The sequence below is a fragment of the Eulemur rufifrons genome, chromosome 30 (assembly GCF_041146395.1).
Source record: "Eulemur rufifrons isolate Redbay chromosome 30, OSU_ERuf_1, whole genome shotgun sequence".
Taxonomy (NCBI): Eukaryota; Metazoa; Chordata; class Mammalia; order Primates; family Lemuridae; genus Eulemur; species Eulemur rufifrons.
Window position 1 is genome coordinate 137,809,589 of NC_091012.1, and position 19,753 is coordinate 137,829,341.

The 19,753-nt window shown below is 46.2% G+C and overlaps 1 protein-coding gene across 2 annotated transcripts in view; it reads right to left on the reverse strand.

The window, feature by feature from the left end:
- The window catches only part of SHROOM2 (shroom family member 2), a 137,514-nt gene that overhangs the window by 62,020 nt on the left and 55,741 nt on the right, over positions 1-19,753 (reverse strand). For both annotated transcript variants that reach the window (XM_069464520.1, XM_069464519.1), the window contains exon 2: positions 8,630-8,781. In XM_069464520.1, coding sequence (XP_069320621.1) covers positions 8,630-8,781 — 152 coding nt within the window. The remainder of the gene's footprint in view (positions 1-8,629; positions 8,782-19,753) is intronic.

Genomic DNA, 19,753 nt, shown 5'->3' on the forward strand with positions numbered 1-19,753 from the left:
CGTGAAGGAAAAGGAATGAGATCTCCAGAAACAATCTCACCCACCTAGCCCTTTCTGGAATTCCGCCCACTACAGAGCCCATAATTAACTGCATTTCCACTGAATTTGTCCTCAAGTTCCCCTCCTGGAGCCCATGGTTGCTCACAGTGTCCTCAAGTTAAACGGTACTAAAAGTTGAGAGGGTATTTCACCTGGAAAACGGAATGAGGAACAGGGATATACACAGAAGATATGAACTTTAGGGAAAGTAACCAAAGAAAGGGACTTCGGAGTCCCGGCAAGAAACATCGAACCCTCCCCATGAAAAGCGACGGAAGTCTGCAGCAAAATCAGGACAAGCCCAGGTCCATGAAATTTAGTAAGAAAACCAAGATATTCCTCTGAATGCAAACCATGGGCACTACCACTGTCGGTTAACTGAATGTGGCAATAGTCAAATGCTATTTCCATTAAATAACATTTCTCCAAAGGAAACCTGTAATTTTACCGCAAACATCTTACAGATCCTTTAAACATTTAGAGAACTATGGTACAGCACCACACATATGTGGTCAGTGGTCGCTATGGCCAACCACCACCCCACTCATTCGTGATCATCAGCACATGCTAAGTGGCTGAGCTGCTATCTCTAAGATAGAGGCATTCTTTTCTTTGCAAGAACATCGAGCCAGAGAATAGTCCTCTATATCCTTAAATTTAATAAACCACCACATCATTGTTGAAAAATTAAAGTAGGAAAGTTGCTCGAGAAAGATCTGATTCCTCCCCATATGTTACTTTTGCCATTTTACTACAGCTGCTGCAGACAGACACCCTTGCTGTCCTTGTTATCTCATCACATGCACGCATACTCACCATAAATAAAGGGCACAACCACCCTCCACGGTGCAGAGAACTGTTGCCACCTACTGTCCACCCACCTCTGACGCTGGCCACCCCACCTGAACAGGAGCAGTCCGTTGCCAGGATCACCCAACTTGGCTAATCGGCACACTTCACAGCTGTCCCCCAATGCTGTCGTGACTACCCTTCAGCAACTACCTCCTGACTACTTGCCGTAATAATGCCACTTCATTCAATTAAAAGGCCTTTGGGCTCTAGCCGCCATGAACAGGCTTTCTTTATAATAAAATCAAGTTATGAGACCCCTACTCTGAATGGTGGCAAGTAGCTTGTCGTCAGGGGTGGGAGGGAGGCAGGCATGGGATGAGGCTGTTCTCACTATTGAGCGTTTTCTTTGTGGGAATAACAAGTGCTGCTAAAATAAACCAAAAAGAAAAACAGGCTCTCTTTAATGGTAAGGTATGCCCTTCACTTTCTAGAAAAGGCCAGGCCCATCTCGGGCACTTGTTTTCTTCCCCAGGAACGCCCCGCTTGGAACCAAGGGGTGTTAGTGGCAAGCCGGGCTCTCGGGGCCAGTTCTAAGGAGAGGTGGCATTTACTCCTTTATGACCCACTGCACAGCCATCTGCTCACAGCTCTGCCAACCTCACCTCTTCCTACCCCTTGGCAACAAACAAAAAGTGCCTTCGTTTTGTCTAGACGAAGCAGCCAGCACAGAGCGTCCGGCTGCCTGCGGGTACACGGCTACAGCCACGGCAAGACAGGCAGAGAGGGGACCCCCTCGGTGTGCTCAGTGTGGGCACACAGAGCCCCTAGGAGCCTCTCAACCCAAAAAGGCTTCATCCGCCTGCCCCTTATGAGTGATTACGAGGACGAGAGGAACACTGGATAGAGCCAGACGTGGACCACCCGCCCTGCCAAGCCCCTGGGTGTCCACTGAGCTGCTTCCTCTGGCAGCCACCTCATCCTGGTGACAAACACTGAGGTGTGCCCCAAAGAGGACACTCCCGGGATCTACTCTCCAGGGCCTCACCCAACACTGCTCCTTCCAATCCAGTAGCAAACCGCCCAGCAGGAATAAACCTTTTCTCCTAAAGCTGAGGGCTTTCAATTTGGTGCACCACATTAAAGCTGCTCCTTTTGAAAAAATAAATAAATAAGGAAAAGTCATTTTAACCTCATCATTAATGTCATTATTAATTTCTCAATAATTTTCTAATACTCCAAATGAACTTAATGTGTCCAGTGTGAACCCCACTAGGCAGTATTCACAGTGCCTCTTGAAACCTCAAGCACAAAAATAGGTGAAACATTCTCTGTATGTCTTAATATATTAGAAACCATCAATGCTTTCAAACTAAATTCTGTAGACATCACTTGCGCGCCTCAGTTTTCAGTGTGCATTACATGCTTTATACAGGTCTAGTTCCTTCACTGCAATCAGTAACGGAAGAAATGAAAAGCAACATCTTAACTTTTTACCATTCTCTACTTAGGATACGAAACGTCTCACGTAATTAGAGATTCATCTGATTAAATTGCTTATGTCACACACTAAGTCTAAACCTGAACAGAATGAACTTTGCTCGAAATAAAACAATTATGATCTATGTAGCTGTCTTTTATTTCCCGATTTTAATAAAAACTATAAGCCGGGCGCAGTGGCACGAGCCTGTAGTCCCAGCTACTCAGTAGGCTGAGGCAGAAGGTTCACTTGAACCCGGAGTTCCAGGCCAGCCTGGAGAGACCACACACTTCATTCATTCATTCACTCATTAATACATAAACACAGAAGTAAATACAAATAATGGAAAACATCCCAAACAAGTTAGGGTCTTCTTTGTCTTAACAAGAAAACAAGCACAGTAGCAAACAGCCCTAGGCCCCCAAACCCTGACAGAATAGAAAAACCCACTCTGGAACCACAGACAAACAACATCAGACACCCTCCAAAAATCAGGTTTCCTCTGGTGTTTTCCAGGGTCCCCACTAAGGAGCACAACCCCCCATCTACACACACAGTTTCTGCCCCAGGAAGAGCTCTCTGGGGGGTGGAGGGATGGGGCGGGGGGGCAACCTGCTGACGTCTGAGCCGGCCCCTTACTCCTGTCACAGTGTCACCGCTGAGCAGCAGCTCCCTGAACGTCTGTGCTAATCAATGTTGGGGCCGCAGAGCCACCTGCTCAGGGACAGCTCCAAGGAGCCAGCACCAGAGGGGAGTGCTGCACAATGCTGGAAGGGAACAGAAGTCACCACAACTCAGTAACAGCTGAGAAGGGATGCATACTGTAAGGAACTCGCTCCCAGAAAGCAAGAATGCCGTCCCTGGATGAGAAGCCTCCTTTCTGCAAATGTGTAACCACACCACTCAGTCTCACAAACCCTTGCAGCCTGCTGCAAAAAGACCCTCCCTTCTGCTGCTAATCTGCTCCTGAATGCAAGCTTAGCGGATGTAATTAGATTCACAAGAGGGTTTAAGGCTGCCAGCAAAGAGGCAGGAAATAAGATGAAGCAACCCTATGATGATTTGGCCCCAGCAAAACTACTTGCAACCCATGGTAGCAGGTTCGGGGGACACCACCCAGAACTGGGATCAGCGAGGTGGCAGGCGTACTTCACTGCAAACAAAGCTAACATTACCATGCAAATTTGGAAAAAGGGCCAAAAGGGTAATTACAAGCTTTCAAAAATAATTTATGATGTGATATTTATTATAAATTTTCCCTAGGGCGTTTGAAATTATACTTTTTAAAAGCTGAACTTTCAGTGATTTGCCTTTGAAGTGGGAAAGATGGGTGACTCTGCCCCCAGAGCTGTTAATGCGTATTTTAGAGCACTGAGTGGGTAGGACAGTCCCAGCCAAGCAAGGTAGGTGCTACTGCACCTTCTCGGTCCTTCCCCGCCCAGTTCCCCAACTCCAGCAGAGTTTGAGGGCATCGGGCAGACCTCCCCTTCGCACATCGTCACAGCGAAGGACTTACCTACTGGGCTAAGTTAATCATGAAAATGCCAAAGTGCCCCCCAGTTTGTGGCCTTAACCTTATCCAAGCACATTTGCTTACGCCACCAAGTGGCGGAACTGCCTTGGCTGCCCAGCAAAATAGCCTGTGGCCCTCTGTGAAAATCCCAGAGCCCAGATCCACTCTAGACCTGCTTGTCAGGATCCCCAGGGGCGGGCCTGGGCACCTAGAAAAACAGCGCAGATGCAAACCGGATAGAGAGACACACACGATACTGGCTACGCGTCCGGCCTGAACTTTCCTGCGAGGGCCACTTCCTTGGTGAAGCAAAGACGGAACAACAGGCTGCCCGGGAGCAAAGGGCAAGTCAAAAACAGCCTCTCCCCAGGACTGGACTGGTGGATCCAACTGGTGGATCCAACTCCTGGGCAATCACACCCTCTTTTCTGGCCCCATCCCCCATCTCAGGTCCAAGGACACTGCCCAAGCATCACAAAGGAGAGCACACATGTGAGGGTGACTGTCAGGAGCTCTTTGTTTCCCCGCTAACCCTGCCCTGGGAGAGAGGAAGTGCCGGCCCTGGCCTGTCTGGGGAGATAGCGATCACGCTTCACTTTCCCAGCACCAGCTTCTCCATGACAACAAGATCCGTGTTGCCCATGAAACAAGATGCCACCACTTTGTGAAACTGGCCCGCTGCAATCCTATCTTGGCCGTGTGGTCCCCTGGCCACTACATACGCTAAGACAAAACGAGCATACAAATAAAAGACGCGCAGCAGCTGTCGGGAGGGGGAGAGGATTTTGTATGTGAACAGCTATTCAAGCAATGTTTAGAAAAGCACGGGTACAGGTGCTTTGTACTGAGGTGTACCGACCTCCTCCCCCCACCGCTTCCTGGGCGCCCCAAGGTGGGCAGGCGGCTGCTTCAAGTTGAACAAGGGCTGAGCAACCTAACCTACCATTTGGTCACACTTTTAGGAAGGGCAATAAGGAACACTTACACATCTTGTGGCCCCATGAACGGCCTGCAGAGTGCCTTTGTATGAATGAACCAGCCACTATTTTGTTAAGAGTATACTCCCCATTGTGGAACGCAACATAAAAGGCTAGGAAATGCTAACCAATCCACTGGGAGAGAAGGCAGGTGAGCAGCTCCCGGGGAATAGAGAAGAGGAGGGTAGGGAGACTTAAAGAGATTTAAATTTAGATAGAGAAGAATCCATGTTCCGGCTTTCAGACAAACAATTTTTTTTTTTTTTTTTTGAGACAGATTCTTGCTCTGTCGCCCTGGGTAGAGTCCAGTGGTGTCATCAAAGCTCACTGCAAACTCAAACTCCTAGGATCAAGCAATCCTCCTGCTTCAGTCTCCTAAGTAGCTAGGACTATAGGTGCATGCCATGACACCCAGCTAATTTTTCTATTTTAGTAGAGATGGGGTCTTGCTCTTGCTCAGGGCTCAGGCTGGTCTCAAATTCCTGAGCTCAAGTGATCCTCCCACCTCGGCCTCCCAGGATTACAGGCGTGAGCTACCATGCCTGGCCAAAAGAATAATTTTAAAAGCACTTTTTGGTGTGTCTGCGATAAGGAAAACCATACAAAGTTAGCTGGGGTTTTAGGAGTCCTGACTATGTCCACATTTGGTCATAGAAGTCTCCTGTGTTGATTATTGTGGTGTAAGAGCAGAGGAAAACTAGTTTGTGGGGTTTTTTCCCTAACACAGTTCTTAAAAGTGTGTTTGAAAATAAAAGTGTTTGGCCAGGTGTAGTGGCTCACGCCTGTAATCCTAGCACTCTGGGAGGCCAAGGTAGGAGGATCACTTGAGGTCAGGAGTTCGAGATAAGCTTGAGCAAGACTGAGACCCCGTCTCCACTAAAAACAGAAAAATTAGCCGGGCATGTTGGCATGCACCTGTAATCCTAGCTACTAGGGAGGCTAAGGCAGGAGGATCGCTTAAGCCCAGGAGTTTGAGGTTGCTGTGAGCTAGGGTGATGTCACAGGGCTCTAGCCTGGCCAACAGAACAAGACTCTGTCTCAAAAAAAAAAAAAAAAAAAAAAAGAGGGAGAGAAAAGAAAAGTGTTTAAATAAACTGCTTTGCTTCTTTTTATATCTAGTTATGCATATTACTTAAAATATTAAATTCTATCGAAATCACCCTTCTGTGTACCCTTCATTTAAAGGAAACCACGAACACACTTGCTTTATTCAGGACACAAAATGGACATGCCATACAGCGGCTCCCGTCAATAACCCACGGCAGACGTTTAATCCTCCTTCCCAATAGTCTGTAAGTACCCTCTCAGCTAAGTCAGCTAGCAGGTGCCCTAAGGCCTCTTCTCTTTCCTCCTACCAACCAGTTCTCATGTGGCACGGAGGCTTTCCTTTGAATAAATTTCAAATTATCTATGTCCTTAAATACGTACTTCTAGTTCAAGAAAGAATTATATCCCCAGCCACAAAAAACAATTGTAATCTAGCACCTCTTGTATTATCCTAGATGGGGCCGAAGCCCATTCTACTAAGTGAAGTATCCCAAGAATGGAAAAACAAGCACCACATGTAGTCACCATCAAATTGGTATTAACTGATCAACACTGAAGTGCACATATAGTAATAACATTCATCGGGTGTCAGGCAGGTGGGAGGGGGAGGAGGGGATGGGTATATTCACACCTAATGGGTGCGGTGTGCACCGTCTGGGTGTGGACACACTTGAAGCTCTGACTCGGGTGGGGCAAAGGCAACATACGTAACCTAAACATTTGTATCCCCGTAATATGCTGAAATTAAGAAAATTTAAAAAAAGAAAATTATATGTATCATACTTCCAAACATATGGAATGATGCCTGACCTCATAGTTACAGAAATGTAAATTTAAATAATAAAGCCATATTTCACCTATCACATTCACAGAAAAGAACAAAAAAACAAAAATACCCTATGCTAGAATGATGGGGAGAAACAAGTGGTCTCAGAAATTAGGGAATGTCTATCAACGTCCACAATGCACTATCTTCTGACTCAAAAACAGCCATGCTAGGAATTCATATGCCCAGACAGGCCCTGCTGATACAAACTTTGCCCGCTGTGTTGACTAAGCAGCCATCCCCCCTTAGAAAAGACAGACAAACAACAAGCATAGCTGGCTCAGTGCTCTGGGGGCTGTGGCAGCCCAGAACCCAGATGGTACAAGAGACAGAAGAAAAGGGAAACCCCAGACAGCCTGGGGCTGGTCGGTGATTCCCAGAGACGGTTTGTAACTCCCTGTCTTCGCTCTGTAGCTTCCCTCACCAGCACCATCCCGAGAGAACTGAATCCTGTGAGAACAAAGGAACTGCCTCAGGAGGGCTCCAGAAGTGACCACAGTGTCATGGTGCACGCCCACCCTCCCCAAACGGCTCAGACCTGCCATTCTGAGATTGGACTGTCAGACTTCGGAGAAGTTGTGGCAAGGAAAGCGCATACCACTGAGAAATTAGATTGCTAAATTCATGCGACAAAAAATGTTTTTCTTTCCTCATTTCCTTTTTTCTTGAAAGTTTATTTCTTTATTTTTATTCGTATCTATTGGTGGGGTACAAGTGCAATTTTGCTACATTGCTTTGCTGCACTGTGGCGAAGTCCAGGCCTTCATCCTTCCTCATTTCTTTCCTCCTGCGTGCTCTTTTGCACCGCCTCCCCCCACCCCCAAAAAAAAGTCCTTTGGGAAGATGTCTTCAAGTCTGCACTAAAAGTTAAAATAAATGTTTGAGTCTATTTATTTATTAAAATCCACAGTCAACCTTTGGAAAAATGCACTAATTTTGCCAAAAAGGGCATGCAAATGCTTTGCCACTAATTAGCCAACTATAAAACCAGGTGGAGAATTATTTCTATTTGAAAACAACAAATCACAAACACTTTCGTGCTACCCAGGAGTAATGTTTTAGTTTCTGGATATAAAAGCATCGTGTCCCTAAGTCCATTTTCTAACCTCTTAAAACCATCCAAGCTCCTATCAACAACCTGATGTATGGAAACAGGCAGGCTGCTCCCCTCAGACTCTAAACACAGTACTGTAAGCACCTGGGCACTGTGCTAAAGCCTGCGTGGCAGTCACACTCTCTTTCTAGCATCAACACGGAGAGCTCAGAAGCCTGCCACCTTGTGTAAGAAACAGGCAACGACATACCGAGTCACTGGAACAGTTTTCTCTCTGCCAAGAGAATATTAAATCTACCTGTTGCCAAGGGAAAGATATGAGTATGCAAATTCACTTAATGCATCAAAAATTTGTGGCCAGGCGTGGTGGCTTGCGTCTGTAATCTTAGCACTCTGGGAGGCCGAGGCGGGAGGATCGCTTGAGGTCAGGAGTTCGAGATCAACCTCAGCAAGAGGAAGACCCCCATCTCTACTAGAAATAGAAAAGAAATTAGCTAGACAACTAAAAATAAAAAAAAATTAGCCAGGCATGGTGGCACAGCCCTGTATTCCCAGCTACTCGGGAGGCTGAGGCAAGAGGATCAATTGAGCCCTGGAGTTTGAGGTTGCTGTGAGCTAGGCTGACACCATGGCACTCTAGCCCGGGCAACAAAGACTGTCTCAAAAAAAAAAAAAAAAAAAAAAAAAATTTTTTTTTTTTTTACATCAGTAGTAATAAAATACGGAGCCTTTTAAACTTTCATACTGGGTTCATCCTTGGCCAAAAGATATAATCCTAAGTGTGCACACACAAAGTCCAAGTCAGGGTCTCTGCAGTGACACAGGCTGGCCATTCAGGCTTCCCATCCCGATATTCTACTCACTGTGTTTGTCTTAGTAACGTGGCAGGTGGCACAGATCTTACCTTTTGACCACCAGCTTCAGGGTCTTGTGGGACCCCTTCACCAGGCAAATCGCTTCCTGTCTAAACCCCGAGAGACCGATGTCATTGATGCCAACGATCTCGTCTCCGGCCAGTAACTTGTCGACTGCTGCGGCTTTACTTCCTTCCTCAATCTGAAACAGAAAAGCATGTTCCATGAGCCGCCTGCGTGAGCGGGCCATTCCCGATAAAGGAACACCACGTGCGTGCAGTGAACAGGCCCCAGGGCTGACCCTGTTCCCACTCGGGGCACCAGGGCTGCATTAACACACGGCTTCTTTCACTGACCCCTTGTGCTGGTAGCCTTTCCCAAGGACATGGGTGCTGTTCACCAGAACGGGAATCTTGGAAGCACACACAACCGAAAATATGGGACCCCAAGATATCGATTCATTTTCTGGATAATTTTGGACCATGTTTATCATTTACTAATTATTTCTCATGCATTAACCCTGGACTCAGTTAGATCACTTTTGCAAGAGCTTTACTGAGATATAATTCAAATACCATATATTCACTCATAAAGTATACAATTATACGGCTTTTATAATAGTATATTCACAGAGCTGTACAACCCTCACCACCATCCGTGTTAAAACATTTCCCTAATCCTAAAAGAAACCTTGTGCCCATTAGAAGTCACTTTCCAATCCCCGCCCCAGCTCTTGGCAACCACTAATATACTTTCTGTGTCTACGTATTTGTTCTGGACAGTTCACATAAATGCAATCGTACAATAACTCGGCCTCATGCACGTGGCTACTTTCACTGAGCATGATGCTTTCAAGGTTCATCCACCTTGTGGCATGCATCAGCGTTTCATGTCTTTTTATGGCTGAATAATATTCCACTGTATGGAGGGACGACACTTTGTTTATTCATTCATCAGCTGATGGGCATGTGAGTTGCTTCTACTTCTGGCTACTGTGAATGATGCCGGAATGAACATGGGTGTGCAAGTTTTTGCGTGGACATATGCCTTCATTTCTCTTGGGTATATACTTAGAAGTACAAGTGGGAATTGCTGGGTCCCCTGGTAACTGTGTTTAACACTCTGAGGAACTACCAGACTGTTTTCCAAGCAGCTGTACCACTGTCCATGCCCATCAGCAGTGTTTGGAGGTTCCAAGCCCTCCACATCCTGGCTAACACATCTGTTTTCTATTACAGTCCTCATTGGTTACTACACCATGCTGTGTGTATTAAAATACTCCCTACTCAGTGCTAAACAGTCTGCTCTCAACACATACCCCTGACTCCTTAAAAAGCTTGACTGTCACTCATTTTATGGTAACTTTTATCCTGAGAAACACTGGTCTTTAATTCCTAGATGGTAATAATCCAATTTAGCTGCAATTAACCCCAGTTGACACACCTATTTTCTGAACTAACAGTGGTCAGTCAAACCCAGCCAGCAGCCTTTTTTTATATATAAAATGTTACTGCAATACAGCCATACCTATTCATTTACATATTGCTACAGGGCAGAATTGAATAGTTTGGCCACAAAGCCAAAAATATTTACTACTTGGCTTGTTCCAAAAAAGGTTTGCCAAACCCCGTTTTACACCAAAAAGCTTTACAAACTGCAAGGAAAACCAGTGAAATAAAATCACTGCTTATGAGCACATCAGTGTACAGTTTGCAAGTTTGCTGCCGTTTGACTCTACACCATGGCTAACGCAAGAATAGTTTCCAAAAGTCAGCACAAAGCGCTAACTCAGTACATTCCCCTGGGAGTTAAAAAAAAAACTAGGTGGTAAGCAACTTAGGTTGCCTCAGTTCTGAAGTTGCATTTTCCTAAAATCTCCACCTAGATTCGAGGACAACCGAACTCTTGTGAATAAAGCAATTATTCATTGCACGTTAACACCATAAACAAAATTAAAAGACCACTCCTAACAAAAATATGAAGCAATTCAGTCAACAACTGGCTTCAAAAGTCCAGACGATTATATCCAAATGTCATGACAGATTGTAAATAAGTTTCCACCAGCCCAAGACTGCACACTCAGGCACGGATAGCAAAGTGCAGGCAATACTTGGTGGAGAGATTCTGACATGCCCTGAACGAGAGACCAAGGGGCCGTCTGGGTGGATGTCCAGGGGCTGGGGGATCTGGAGTACCCCCCTATGTTCTGCACACAGGAAGGGTCCTTGTTCCAGGCTGCACCAGGAGGATGGTTCAAAGACGGAGGGGAGCATTTGTATGGCCACATCACTGCTAAGTGCTGTAGCTGGAATGATCCACGCACATCTGTATGTCAGCGACAGAAAGCCTAAGTGTTGACGTGGCTGACTCTGCTCATTGCTATTCCCCCTCTGAGCCAAGTAAGGTGGGAAAGATAGTGAAACTAAGGGTGTGGACAAGGAGGCAAGTTACCCAGGGATTCCAAGGCAGTTCCCGGCATCCTGGAGCCAGTCCTTCCTTCCGGAGAACTCTGGTCGTTAGTAACTTTCCTTGACTGTAAGAAATTCCACCTTGTTCAAAGGCCACATTTCATGGCTGCAAACTCCAGCCCCTAAGAATTCTGGTTTGTTTTTCCTGGTATCCTGGTATTTACAGTGGATAACACAGCTTACCTGCAATATTGATGCTATTAATTACTAATGTAGGCCGAGCGCAGTGGCTCATGCCTGTAATCCTGGCACTCTGGGAGGCTGAGGTGGGAGGATCACTTGAGGTCAGGAGTTTGAGACCAGCCTCAGTAAGAGTAAGACTCCGTCTCTACTAAAAATAGAAAGAAATTAGCCAGGCAACTAAAAATAGAAACAAAAAATTAGCTGGGCGTGGTGGTGCACACCCGTAATCCCAGCTACTCAGGAGGCTGAAACAGGAGGATTGTTTGAGCCCAGGAGTTTGAGGTTGCTGTGAGCTAGGCTGACGCCACAGCACTCACTCTAGCCTGGGCAACACAGCGAGACTCTGTCTCAAAAAAAAAAAAAAAAAAAAATTACCAATGTACAAAAAAAAGGTCTAATATAAGGAAATTGCAATTCAAAGCTTAAGTTAGATATAACAAATCATTTCCTAACAATTCTTAGCTTAAACTGTCTACAACTGACCTCATTCAGAATAAATAATAACTCCTTTCTCCCACTGAGATACCCTCATGACTAAATGTAAACATACAACTTATTTACCACAAATAGGTACAAAAATTGGCCTGTTTAAGTACATTTTGGTAGTGATATTTCTCCCCTGAAACTGTACTTCATGTCATTGTTTTGTAAAATTTGCTCCAGAGTAAAGCAACAAAAAGAAACAATTCATATACATTTATATACATTTATCTCATTTAAGATTTAAACACTCAACACGGCACTCACTCTAGCCTGGGCAACAGAGTGAGACTCTGTCAAAAAAAAAAAAAAAAAAAAAAGATTTAAACACTGACCTCTATGAGTATAGATGATTTCTCCCAATTCTAATTCTACTGTGAAAGGAAACATGGTATAAACTGAGAATTCGATTTATACATTTAATGAGTTAGAATGATGGCAGGGAAAGGTACTAACGGGAAGAATCCAGCGTTTTAGGTAGAAGAGTAAAACATAAAAACATTGCTCAAAATAACAAAATTGTGAGACTAATAACACCAGTCACATGCTAATGAGGTATCTGCTTACAAAACTAATTTAGCCTTTATTTTGAAGAGTACCCCAAAATGCACATTTACAAAGTATACTTCTATCACCACAAATTTCTAAGGACAGAACTTTATGATTATTATTTGCCTTTAAACAATTACGAATTCTAGGTGGAAACAACCCAAATGTCAATCAACAAATGAATGTTTAAATAAAATGTGGTCTATACATATAAAGGAATAGTATTCAGCCCTAAAAAAGAAGGAAATTCTATCAGATGCTACAAGATGGACGAACTTTGCGGACACTGTGCTCAGTGAAATAAAGCAGTCAAAAAAGGACAAATACCTTATGGTTGAACTTCAGAGGTACCTGAGTTGTCAAACTCACAGACACAGAAAGTAGAATGGTAGGGGCTGGGGACGGGAGGGAATGGGAGTTAGTGTTTAAAGGGCAGAGGTTCAGTTTGGGAAGATGAAAAGTTCTGAAAACAGATAGTGGTGATGGTTGCAAAACAGTGTGAATGTGCTCAATGCTGCTGAACTTACACTTAAAATAGTAAATTTTATGTATATTTTACCAGAATAAAAAGTTATGTATTCCTTGACATCTAAAAACAATGAAACTATTTTGGCCCAGTATAAGAGTGATATATGCTAAATTTGTTTTTTTGGATTTTTTTTTTTTTTTTTTGAGACAGTGTCTCACTATGTCACCCAGGCTAGAGTACAGTAGCATCATCATAGCTCACTGCAACCTCAAACTCCTGGGCTCAAGCGATCCTCCCACCTCGGCCTCCCGGAGTACTAGGATTACAGGTGTGAGCCACCGCACCCAGCCAAGCTGAACTTTCAAACTGTGTCCTTTTCCCTATACTAATACCTTTGAATTCAATTATTATAAGAAAACCTTTAGGCAAAACCATGATGACTAAGGCTTGTGGGGTTTTGGGACAGTTTTTGAACCAGCACTTCCTCAGGGTGACACATTACCTGTGTCTGATTCAGCCGGGACCAGGTGGGTTTTCAGCCTCATCCCCACAAACACTTATATAAACAAGTCCTGTGCAAAGTGCTGCCATTTACTCTCTGACCTCACTAGGAGGATGACAGGGTGTTATTTCTTCTTGTCTATAAAGATCCCTAAAGCTCATCCTCCAGAAACAAAGACCACATTCCACAACACCCACCCATCGGCCTCCCCTAACCACACTCCACCTACATTTCCCAGCAAAAATGTGTTTTGGTTTGGGAGATAAAGTAATTTTTTTCCCCTCCTTTTGCTTCCTCGCCAAGAAAGAGTATCTCTACATGTTTCTTTTGCTCATGGGGAAAGCTGTCAAAAAAGAAAAAGCAGCTTTGAAAACTTGCATTCTATATTCTTTACCCCATGAAGCTTCTCAAGTTCGGGAGAATTAATTAGGCTCAAACTTGGCGGAGAACAAACCTAAAGCTGGCGCTGGTGCTCACAGGATAGTGACTGGGACTGGCGGCCTCCCTGAAGTGCACCACACATGGCAGCACTACAAACGGAGGCTCATTTTGTCTTAGCCTCCTGTTCGCAAGGTAAAGACGGCACTTGGCGCTGTGACTGTTCGTGGCAATTGCCTCACGTCTGCAGAAGGCCAGAGCCACAAACAGGGAAGTTCTGTCCTGCAGTAGCTAGGAAAAATCTCCAGTCTCACTTGCTCTAACTCCAAAGGTCCCTCTGCAAAAAGCGGAGAAGTAAATCGTTCCATGCCCACGACAACACTGGTCCCGTGTGCCACGCTGGGGGCGCTCACAGAATGAAAGCACCAAGTCCACACAGCAGGCCACACACTTCCGTCTCAGCTATTAAATGGTAGTATTCTTATGCAAACTCATTCCCACTCCCTGATAGCAAGAGTTAAACATCCCACAAGGAGCAGAATACCTCATGGTTCTTACGGAAATGTTTTCTCTAGAAACAGCAGGGAAAAAACCAACAGCTAATGAAAGTCTTCCCTGGAGCAAAGTTTTTCATACTTCATTGAACAGATGATCAAGGATGAAGACCCATGAAGGTGAAAGCATCTTGATTGCAACAGGGGACCAGGCTCACACCAGAGGACCCGTGTCCCGAGCAGTGGCAGTGTGAAGGGCCATCGATGTCCCCCTCTGCCTCGGGGCGGAGAGGAGAACTTGAAAAGGCGGGGAGGACATTCCACAGAGGTCCTACGTGAAGCAGGGTGTGTGGGCAGGAAGCCTGAGGGAGCGCCTGGGGAAGGAGTCTGGCAGGGCGTGTGCAGGGGAGTGTCTGAGATAAGGGCCTCCGTGGGGAAGACAGAGACCCGAATCTGGCGTTGGAATCTGGATACTGTCCTGCAGGCTGTGGGGGCCCAGTGACGGCAGGCAGGGAAGTGGGGAGGGAACTTATGATTGAAGCCACTGCTTCTGCAAGATCAATCTCACAGTTACACACAAATGAACGTCCCCGGCAGTAAGAACAAAATAGCACGGAGGCTGACCCTGAAGGGTATCCACCCATCCAAGTCTGCAGTACTTTCGGGGAAAGAGGGGTCCCAGAGGAAACAACAGCAGGCGTTCCACTCGAGGCTGTCAGGAAGAGATCTAGCCACGTTGTCACCTGCCGCGAGACTGAGCTTGAGGGATTTGGAAAAATCATAATGGCCGCGAGACTGAGCTTGAGGGATTTGGAAAAATCATAATGACCAGAGACCAAAATGAAAGGGAAAAGAACAACTTTTTAAAGTCCGATATCATATTGCAAGCGCCATGAGTCACACCTGCAATGGATCAGTCCCGACCATCTCAAGAAAGCTTGACTTTCCAGAGAATAAAATATCTCGATGACGAGGCAACATCTTTTGTTAGACAGGACCGGCACCGAAGCCACCTCCTCAGTCTGTTTAATTTAATTCTCTTACTCATTCTAATCGAGCTCAGTCTCTGGGGAAAGGAAACCTGACTCACCCAGGAAAAGGAGAGAATGGCGAAATAACCTGAGAACACCTTGTCCCTGCCGAAGGCTCGCCATGAGGCACACGGCACTCTGATGGCAGTGGAGCTCCTTGAAAATGGAAACCACCGCCCTAATGTGCTGAGACTTTTAAAAATAATAATTCCCGTTCCCACTGCAGTGCCAGCAGCTGGGGCGGCGGGAGGAGAGGCAGCGGCCAGCAGCCCAGATCCATGAAGGCGCTCGGCCCGCGTCACCAGGTGCCACCACGAAAATGTCCGAGAGGAAGGTCGGCCAAACTCAAGGGCAGTGGAGGAAGAGCCCAGAGGAGATGAGCAAAGTCAGCTCACCCTGCTCCTGGAAAAGCGGAAATGAAGCCCAAAGAGGCAGCAGGACTGGATAAATCTTCAGACAAAAAACTGCAAAACAAAAAGAAAAAGCAGAACAAAGGGCAAACTGGCCACGTGGCTAACCAAGCAACCAAGGTTTACCTGGGGGGAAGGGAGAGACCTCAGCCTCTGGCGAGGCCTCCGGAGGGAGAGAGCTGACTGCTATCACACACCTTGTCCTACCAGGGCTCCCTGTCCACCTTCTTGCACAAGCCAGAGGAATATTTTTATCAACTATTTTGTAAATGCAAGTTTTCCAATAGCTCTAAAAACATTTTTAAGGAGAGATCCCCACCTCATTCCATTTTTTAAGTGTAAATGCTTTTTTATAAAAAGAGGTGAAATCACTTGCTGGTTGTTTATTTTTTGGTATATATTTCATGTAAAGCTTTGACTGTTTTGGGTGTCAGGTTAACATTCCATAGGTGGGGGCTGGGAGAGCACTTTTATATCCTATAATACAAAGCATACTCAATGGCAATTTGGAGTCACAGTTGTACATTTAATAGTACATCTTGAACAGTTTAAAGACTTCTTACTCCCAGGTTGTTTCTCAGTAGAATTGTTTCCTAAAGAAAGCTGCCTTTTTTTTTTTTGAGACAGAGTCTCACTCTGTTGCTGCGGCTGAAGTGCAGTGGCGTCAGCCTCGCTCACAGCAACCTCAAACTCCTGGGCTCAAGCAATCCTCCTGCCTCAGCTTCCTGACTAGCTGAGACTACAGCCATGCGCCACCACGCCTGGCTAATTTTTTCTATATATTTTTAGTTGTCCAGCTAATTTCTTTGTATTTTTAGTAGAGATGGGGGTCTCACTCTTGCTCAGGCTGGTCTCGAACTCCTGAGCTCAAATGATCCTCTTGCCTCGGCCTCCCAGAGGGCTAGGATTACAGGCGTGAGCCACCGCGCCTGGCCAGAAAACTGCTCCTTGATCCTGGCTCTCCCTGCCATCTGTAACATTTTTGGTCCCTACAGTCAGTTTTCCTAATGACTTTGTTAATGTGCTATGAAAGATTGAAAATTTGACTTTGTCATTTTTAAGATAATAAATTGTGAATGACTAGGACTGATGATGTAACAGCTTAACAACACCTGAAGATAAAGGTACTTGATATCTACACAACTCTTCAGATTTTCTGTAAGTAATTTAAGAATTGAATACAAATTGAAATGTCTGTCTTGATTGATCTTCAAAACATTCAATAAAATCTCAATTATGAAAAAAAATTATTTTCTTCATAGTTGACCAAAAAAACAAAAGGGGAAAAAAAAAACTGATAAAACAATATCTTCCTCCCCCCAAGAAAACCCTAACAAGATAAACTAAAAACCGCACCTCATGTGTTTTGGAACTAGATGATCAAAGAGGTATTTGGTCCTGTGCTTAAGAACATAAAGGTCTAATGCTCCTTTAGTCCTTTCCTAAAATGAGAGCTGGGTGACTCGAGGCCCCAGTACCCCAGGACGGGAGCGGGGATATCACCTGCACAGGGGACACATCTGGGCTAATGGACAGACAGGCCAATGAGCTGGTGCCTTGAGGATCAGCTCAGGTGCTAAGGGGTGTGTGGCCACCAAAAATGTTGGGGAGGACTCCATGAGAGTGTCGCCATCAGAAGATGAGGACAGTATTTGGAGGCTTTGGCGCCTGAGGTTAACAAACAGCAGCTCCACACAGAAACACGGAAGGAGCCGACTGCTCCGAGTGACTGGGAGAGCCGAGGGGGGTGTGGCATGTGCCTCAGGCAGCGGGGAGTGGCAGCCTCAGAGGCCACGCCAGCTGGACAGGGAGGCAGAGGAGCGGTGTGTGCTCTGTGGCAAGGACTGACCACCTTCGTGGCAGACAGGATGAAGCCCAGAGATGTGTGCCTCCCTTCTAGACAGGGCAAAGTTCCCAGGGACCCGGCAGAGTCCCAATCATCACATCAGCCCTGTACCCCAGAGAACACAGGCCAAGATCCGCCAAAGAGACAGTTAATGGACAGCATCGCTCAGGGAAGGTTTTTTGAACACTGTTGGGTGTCGGAGGAATTTACAATCCAGAAGAGAAAGAATATTTGCAAACAACCTATTCCAACCCTGCCAGGCAGCACCACGTTGCCTCTCAAGCCCAAATCCCCCCCTTGCCCGCGTTGTGATCCTGCAGCTGGACCCTGTGGACATTTCTCCAGTTGGCTGGCACCTGGTGGGCACTGCCAGCAGAGGGCGCTGGAGGCACACTGGCGGCGGAAAGGGCCTCCCTTCATCACGCCAGTGTGCTTTCCTCTCTGCCCACTCCTGCTCCTGAGGGTGGTGTCCTAACAAGTCCCACTGCTGCTCCACTGGGCAGCTTCCCAGAGAGTTTTAGTAATACAATCCCTCGGGAGGCTCTCCAGTGAGTCCCACAGACACCCGGCCAGCTTCCCAGTGAGCTCCATGGGCAGGCCACAGGGCACCCTGCTCTCCCGCTGGCCACGGCCCCAGAGAGCTTCTCCGCCATCCAATGGAGCTCAGTCACGCACACCCCAGGGAGGTCTGCTTCTCAGCTCTGGAGGGGTCGGGGAATGTTGTTCCAAACTTCTTCCTTCCTCAGGTACTCAGCCTCTGCCCTCTCCCTAAAGGGAGTCCCTGCTCCCTGCCTCTGCTATTCCCGTATTCTGTAGAGTTCTCTTTACCTGTAGTAGTAACTAGTTAATAACTAGTCAATAATAAGTAATGGCCTGTCACTAGTTAATAATTCGTTATATTTGGGGCGAGCAAACTTTTTCATAAAGAGCACAGAGATGTTTCCGGCTTGCGGGCTACACGATGTCTACGGCAACTGCTCAACCTTGCTCTCGCAGACGGACAAGGCACAAGGAAACAGCACGGCGGGATCTGGCCGATTCGTGGAATCCCGCTTTATATTAAGCATTCCTGTTCCGGGTACCGTGTGGCGTCTGTCTCCTCCGCGGCTCCTGGCTGATAGGAGCACCGTGAGACCAGGGCAGGAACAGACATGCAAGGAGAGCCTGGCTGCACAGAGCAAGGCATAACCCCTCGTGGGTGGGGGACTGGGGGCCACGGAAGGTCTCAGAAGACGGGGAGTGACCTGGCACTTAGGCTTGCCTCTACCACTTCCTTAACGGCATGATTTAGAGACAGTTACTTAATGTTTCTTAGTCTCAGTTTTATCACCTGAAAAATGGTGGTAAGAGTTGGCTGTCTTACACCCTAGGACAAGTAGGAGGATAAAAGGGAGGCAATTAAGAAACTATGTGACAAAGGCTAAAGCACTGTACAAGCAGATTTGCAGATCATCGTGTCTTTACCGCTATCATTTGCTCATGTCCAGATCGTGACTGGAACCTAGGCTAGTCTTCTGCACCCTCGGGTTCAGTGACATATGAGAAACTAGAAGCGTAAGGGGTAAAGAGAAACCTCTTCATCTACAATACTTTGAGCGGTTTAGGTAGAGTGGTTCCTAAGCCCTTTTATACAAGATTGTTTGAAATAAAAAATCTAAAAGCTCTGTTATCCTAGATGTTCTTATCGTTTACTTTAAACCTAATTTAAAGTTTCCTTTTTCTCTTGTCTAGCTACGACAGCATTACAGAAAACTGTAAACACAGAAAGTTGCAATTTGTAAATGGAGTGTTTTTTAAAAGTTTAGCCTAAGTGGATTATGTGCAAAGCAGGCCACATTTCCTCCATTTAAAAAAACATGATTTAAATGGTAGCTAAGCCACAAATGCTGCTTTAAAATGTGTCATGATTTAATTACTGTGTATTTGCAATCAAGCAAGGATTAAAAAAGGAACCATGCACATGTCCCCAGCTGGCCCCTTTGAACATACAAAACATATGCATGGGTCAGGTGTTGATAATCCAGGTACAGTACTGAACCAGCCTGGTTAAAATGGGAACTACATTTTCCAGAATCTCTGGCCCTGTACGGCTCTTTGTTAGCCTGGGTCAAAAGAGGAAGCTGCCCAAGGTGCAAGGGGAGAGGTAACACAGCAGGCACTGTTCTGTGCATCACAGTCACATGGGGCAAGGGACAGGCACAGAGGTGCCCATCGAGCTCTAGCATGTCTTCACACCCCACTGCCTCACATCCCCTTCTTCTTCCCCACTGGGGGTGCTGTGATTCATCAACGTGGCCTCAGCCCCCTGGGAGATGCCTGGCCCAGACCCACAGAGGGCCAGCCTCCCCCTCAGCTCCCCAGAGC